The 6,858-nt window shown below is 46.5% G+C and overlaps 1 protein-coding gene across 3 annotated transcripts in view; it reads left to right on the top strand.

The window, feature by feature from the left end:
• LOC306922464 (neuronal acetylcholine receptor subunit alpha-7-like) overlaps positions 1-1,632 on the top strand; it is a 94,264-nt gene extending 92,632 nt beyond the window's left edge. Inside the window, exons 10-11 of one of the 3 annotated variants that reach the window (XM_079500098.1) lie at positions 442-996; positions 1,091-1,626. In XM_079500098.1, the coding sequence (XP_079356224.1) occupies positions 442-996; positions 1,091-1,153 (618 nt within the window). In that variant the 3' untranslated portion in view covers positions 1,154-1,626. Of the gene's footprint in view, positions 1-441 lie in introns of all 3 variants that reach the window. The other 2 variants (XM_079500099.1, XM_079500097.1) reach the window with 2 other exon arrangements.
• Positions 1,633-6,858: the final 5,226 nt, after the last annotated feature.

Raw genomic sequence — 6,858 nt, 5'->3', positions numbered from 1 at the left:
AGTGTGTGGTGTTGTGACTGTTCTGGTGAGCTGTCCAAACTGTCTGTGTCCAAGCCGAGGCATCATTGACATGCTCGCTCGACATCCATCCAGTCTATTATAGGGTAATCTCTCAAGACAGATTCAGAGCTCCGCAGCTGAATCTGTCAGCAAGCAATCTAGAGTTTGCTGTCAGTAGGAATGTAAACAAAGACGCACCACCGGAAGAGGAGAGCTGAAGGAGAGTGAACGCCGGTCCGACATCCGGTCTCTACGCAGGGAATTATTTTCCTTCTTTTTTGCCTTTGGGTTCCCAGATTGCCTTGAGGGTAATGTGAGTCAGAGGGAAATCATGCTGAACATTCCGATATTTCTTTATCTCCTTTTGTTCATCCATTTCTTCGTCCATATTTTTGTCCCTGACATTCTGTCTGCCTCCGCTTGCATCTCTTCCTCCTCCAGGTTAGGATCATCCTCCTCAACTGGTGTGCCTGGTTTCTCCGCATGAAAAAGCCCGGCGAGGACCGCAAGGCGGCCACCGGCTCCAACAGCGGCACCTCCTCGACCAACGCCTACAAGTACTGCCACCCTGCCCCGCACCACGCCAGCACCACCAGCATCCCCATGACCACCATTCCAGGCCAGGCGTCCAATCCGTCGACCACCTCCACCACCACCACCACCACAACCAACGGGAACATGAACCTGTACTTTGGCTACCACTCCATGGGCACGGACAACCCCGCGTTCCCCCCCACGAGCACGGACTCGGGCGTGGTGATGTGCGGCGGCGGTATCGGAGGCAGCCAGACGAACGGGTCGTCGTCCCCGCACGACCACCCCCTCCTGCTCTGCTCCGAGCAGACGAGGACTTTGCTGCTGGAGAACGTGCCGGAGATCTCCCGCATCTTGGAGGAGGTGCAGTACATCGCCACGCGCTTCCGGGACCAGGACAAGGACGAGGCCGTCTGCAGCGAGTGGAAGTTTGCCGCGGCCGTGGTGGATCGACTGTGCCTGGTGGCCTTTTCCCTTTTCTCCATCATATGCACCTTCACCATCCTCATGGCGGCTCCCAACTTCATAGAGGCCGTTTCCAAAGACTTCACATAAGGATGAACGCCCCCCCCCCCCCCCACACACACACACACACACACACTCACACTTTCTTTTCTGAGAGGGAACCCAGGAAGGCTTGGCTAATGCTAAAAGAAACATATTAACACTAAAAACTATATGCCGCACAAACCTCCCTAGGCTACTACTGTTACTACTACTCTGTGACCCTGTTCAGTCCGTTTTTAAATCCAAGTTATGACACTTCGACACCAAACATTTCCCCCCTGTTTTAATATATTTGTCAATAATACATATTTATGCGTTGATTCTATGACTATACTCCATCTCAAGATGGCTTCCCTAGCTGTATAGTCGCTGACAACACCTTGTGTATACGGTAGGTAGCTTGTTGCTCTGTAGCAGGTCGAGGCTACGTACCTGCTCTTGTTAATAATGTAGAAGCTCACTAATGCACTTTCTATGTCAATCCATCTTGGACCGAGTCAGTTCACACTGTCCTCCTTTGAACTGATAGGCTGTTGCATTAAAAACCAGAGAAAATGTGAACGCATAGTGCAAAAGGCTGGTTAGTGAGCTCTTTTTTTTTTGGCCGAGTGAAACACTTTCAAAAGTTGAGAATGGTTAAATTTTTTTGGAGGAAATGTGCTTATGATGTGGGCCACTTGTTTTTATCGGCTGCCCAATGAGGCATTTTGTGTCTGCTGAGTCTGCTTCTCTTGAAAGATTGCCGGCTCAACAGGTCTTCAGATTGCCCCTTACTTAGCCTGAAGTGAGCTTCAAAATGAGCTTTGTACAGACGGAGGGAGGCCCTGGGTGAGGCTGTGATAAGGTTGTGATATCCCCCGTGCAGTACCAGTGTCGGGGGTGGAGTATATCTTTCGTTTTCAGCAGGAAAAAGCGCCTTCGGCAGCACTTTTGTATTCATAAACAGGTGGAGATGAAGAAAATGCCAGCACTCATTGTATGTCCTTTTGCATGATTTTATTTACCTCTGAGACTGAAAAACGGACGCGTTTCGGCCTGTATGGCCTTCCTCAGCGTTTGACAAACCTTGCACCTATAAGGATTTTGTTTAAACCTGGAGTGCTGCGGGTTGTCTGCTACGGCAGTAGTTATTCTTTCATAAACAGGTGGACAGTGTGAACACAGACTTGGCCAACACTACTTTTTTCTATAGCCCCATCATAGACGATTCCAAATAGCCCTTCTTGTCCGTGTCCTACATTCATGCGTCGTTAAAGTGTCACGTACAGTAAAGTCACTCGTTTAGACTCATTTACACAATCTTAAATTAGATAAATATTACGTAATTGACACCTCTTAGAGCACCACTGAAAAAACAAGAGCACCACACTAGTCCATTCTTAACCCTAGAACACGAAACTTTAACCCATTCAGGCCTGACGTTGAAATTTAAAAAAAAAAAAGTTTTCTAAATCATGACAATTTTCTGAAAGATTTGAGGCACATTTTAACGATTTTTCAAAAATAGCAGATCCCGAGTGGCGCGCTATGAGCTTGTAGATCTGCTATTTTTCAATAGCTAAATTATAACATAATGTTTAAAACACCAAAAGGGTGTAAAACCCAAAATGTGTTAATTTTGTCACAACATCACTAAACCTTAATTTTGTCACATCACTAAACCCGGGTAAATTTTAATAACCGAAAATATATCAACATATATTAAAGTACATGGCAATTTGAGGTACTCTTATATATATTTCAACATGACATTTTGTTGACAGAAATACAGTAGGTTGACAGCTGAGGGGGATGGGGGGGAAGACACGCAGCAATGGTCCTCAGGACCAGGACTCAAACATGCAACACACAGTCAGGCTGTATTAAGGCCTATTCATAGTCTGGATTTTCGGTGGTGAGGTGACCACCGCTCCGGTGGTGAGCTGACCACCAGAGCTGAAATAACGTTGAGCGGTGGTGAGTAAAAACAGAGAGAAGGGCTGGGGCGGTGGCGGTGGTTTGCTCTTCACCGCGGCTCGTGACGTCATGTTGTAGTTCGGTGGTCACCCCACCACCGAAAATACAGACTATGTATGAGCCTTTACCAGCCTAGGTGCCTGGACCGGGCCAGAATCACCTGGGTTTAGTGTTCTAGGGTTAAGATATTTGATATTTGTCTTTTTATTTTTTTGTGTTTTTTGCGGCTTTCGCCTTTATTTTATGTTTTTTTATAGAGAGACAGACAGGCTGACTGTCTGTCTGGGGGAGAGAGATGGGGGGAGTGACATGCAGTAAAGGCCGTCGGGATCGGGAGTCGAACCCGCGGCACACTGCCAGACTCGGGCTACCGGCCAAGGTGCCTGGACCGCTGAGCCACGGCCCAGGCTGATATTTGACAGTCTTGATCAGCAAACAAAGCCATTCTTCTCTCATTAGTTCTCTCCCATCTCTTTCAGTTTCTCTGCTACTTAAACCTTTATATGTCACCATGGTTTCTGTCCCGTTTGGCCGTGGAGCGTACCTCTTCCTTCACACTGTACAGTGATCTGGTTTCTGTCTCACTGTCCACCCCATTCGACTGGTATCATGTATTGAATCGGCGAAATCATCCGTTATCAGCACGTTTGAATGGTGCCAAAATGTCCATACTGGCATCCTCACTGTTCAGTATGTCATTATCTGCGATTGTAGCATTGTCATTATCACTGATGTCCTGACGGAGGCGCGCCGTGTCTGGTGGCCATGAGTTACGTGAGGCACCACCGAGCGAGGCGCTAGCCGAGCGAGTCGCCGTGCCGAGCGTTGCGAAGGCCACCAGACCCGACTCAGCGCCGTCCGAGTTACGTCCTGATAGGCAGAGAATAGTATATATTAGTAGCTCCTAGTTCCATGCACCGACAATAGTTGGAAATGACACGTCCACCAGGGGGAAACCTTGACCAGGCTATGTGGTGAGGATGCCAGTATGGACATTTTGGCACCATTCAAACGTGCTGATAACGGATGATTTCGCCGTTCCAATGCAGAGATAACGGTCGAATCCGCTGCACTGTCGCCTCACCTCCCGTTTGTACGCGAGAGCTGGCGAGAACTTCATGGGAACTCCTGATTGCATCGGTCCCACAGCCCAACACTTACGTCATGGACCGAGAGGAGAGGGCCATGAACTGGAGGAGAAAAAAAGTGATTTCACTGTGATTTTAAAGACTTTAAAGACCAATTTTGTTTGTACAGTACTTGACTATGTGTAAATTGAGCTTATACATTAGCACAGTGGTGATTCCACAAGGTCCTGGTTCAGCATACCCCCTAAATATACAGTAGTATATTCTATATCTTTACTGTATTATACACTTTGGCTATTAGTAAACGTTATTGCGTTAAACAAGGTTACATGGTTGGTTACGGAAGACATTGGTGTCGTTATATTCTTGAGAGATCATGTATGATCAGTGTCGGATTTGTGGTCAGTTGGCAGAAAATCGAAATGGTGTAGCAATTGGACTAAATGCAGACTAAATCCCCCCACCCCAAAGAAAAATGAAAAGAGAAACGAGAAATAAAAAGAAAAAAGAAAAGAAAAACATGTTCTATAATGTATTGGATGTGACATATTGCTTTATTGGGGATGTGTTTATACTAAGCCTTTGTATTGCTGATTAGCTTTTTACTGCATTTGCTTTTTTAATACTCTACTTTAATAATGAAAGGCAAACATTTCCCTCCTGTAATCTTGCAAACAACATGATTACTGGCTGACATTTATATACTGATGTGTGTTCAACCTTGTCACTTAATTGTCACCATTAATCCCACCCAAAACTTCAATCTGATCCTCTTGTGTGGTGTGCACTCGGGACCACTTGGCAGATGTTGTGGTTAGTGTGAATGCTGCGGTACCGTTCCCGGAAGCGGATCACCCAACCGTTCCCGGGACCGCATGGAGGTAGTCTCGGGACAGATTGAAGTGTACTCGGATACGGATCGCTGCAATGTGAACGCATTGAATACAGTTGAATTAAATGTACTCGGGTGCAGAAGAATCAAGGCCAATGTGAATCATGGCCAGCGGGGACCAGGCAATCGTATTCAGGAACAGTTTGGGCAGATTCACTCTGAGTCTGTTTGATTCAAACAGAATCAGTTCAACTTTAAACTTAAACCCAGTTAAATTTAAATGATGGAGAGTTGGTAACCAAATGGACTCTTTTTTTAACTCTTGAGAGCGTAAAGCGAAACCAAATGGACCTGTAGAGGTCCATTTTGTTTCATTTTACGCTCTCGAGAGTTAAATGATTGTTAAAGGAGCATTCAGTGATTTGGGTGGTTTGGAAAAAACCCCGGTCCGCCCCGGTAGCAAGATGTGCACATGCACACACTCTACAGTGGGGGGAAGTGCAACAGGCCAACAGCACGCACATCACATCAATACACCATGGAATTGTGGACAAAACCTTATCCAACACAATATTGAGGCTAAGTCTCCTCAAATGGTGGTCCGTGGCTCAAATGCCGAAAGAAATAATGGGCCTTGATATGAAAAGGGTTGAAATCCACTGCCTTAAGCAACACTTGCACAGTCCTCCTGTTGGTCACTATGGCACAGAGAGCAAGGAAGATCAGACAAGTATTGTCTAGACAAGAGATGTAAGATTATTTAGGCTCTGCAGGACACAGGTGCCTCAGGGAAATCCCTTCACAGTCACACTGCTGTCTGGTGTTGTTGACTGAGGGTACCCAGAACTGAACAGACAATCCTCCTGCCAGGTATATGTCCTAAAATAGTGCCACACACTCCACACGCAGTGAGGGTATATAAATGCTAAATCATTTGACCACAGAGTGAAGTACATTGACATGCAAGGGCAGTGGCGTCGAGTCCGGGGGTGCTTGAGGGCTGAAGCACCCACTGACACAATGGGCGCGTTCGGAAATAGCGCACTGTGTAATGCAAACTAATATGCGAGTGCACTCCCGCACTGGGGGGCGGGGCGGGAGGGCACCCACTGCCGTTTTAAGAACTTTCCGCGCCTATGCAAGGGGACAGGCAGTGTAGGCATCCCCGTTAATTCCTCTTATCAAAACACTGCTCCAGACTCTAATCTAAAATATTCTGAAGCCCGCTGTAAGCATACTATCTGTGGCGTGTGGACTGCCCACCAATGAATAAATATATCACTTGTCAACTAGTGCCAACAATTCAAATGATAGTTGATCAAAACTATAATCACCCACAATCAGTCACAACTCACCAGCCCTGATTACTTTTAGAGAGATGGGGGGGGAGGAAGATACGCAGCGAAGGTCGTCAGGATCGGGACTCGAACCTGCGACACGCTGTCAGGATTACCAGCCTCGGTGCCTGGACCGCTCGGCCGGCCCAGGCCACTGTGAGGTCTTTTTGACCCATTTTGAGATTTTTAATTTGATTATCTTTGCCCATGAAGCCCTAAATGCAAATAATCATTTTTTCTTTTTTTTCATCTTTCATCATTTTTCATCTGAAACATTTTCTAAATATGAATTTAGGCATATTTATTATACCGTATTTAGCTGTTGGTTTTATTTCCAACTGACCGCTGGAACCCTTTCTCCCCCACGGGAGTGAACTTCACACCTCCCAGTCAGCCCATTGTTCAAGTCAATATTTAAAAGACACAATGGCTCTACGAAGAGACAGGGGAGAAGGTGTCAAAGCTGTCTGGAGCTCCAAGGCCAGACAGTAGAGTAGCCAATAACATTGCAGGGGGAAAAAAAGGTATTTTTGACCTGAAGTCAGTGTGTGTGTTACCTGGCATTACTACAGTAATGCGAGTGATATACAGACATGCACACACT

Source organism: Electrona antarctica, assembly GCF_951216825.1.
Source record: "Electrona antarctica genome assembly, chromosome: 4".
In the NCBI taxonomy this organism is placed as follows: domain Eukaryota; kingdom Metazoa; phylum Chordata; class Actinopteri; order Myctophiformes; family Myctophidae; genus Electrona; species Electrona antarctica.
The sequence above is the reverse complement of the archived record's forward strand: the minus strand, read 5'-3'. Positions and strand labels throughout refer to the sequence as shown.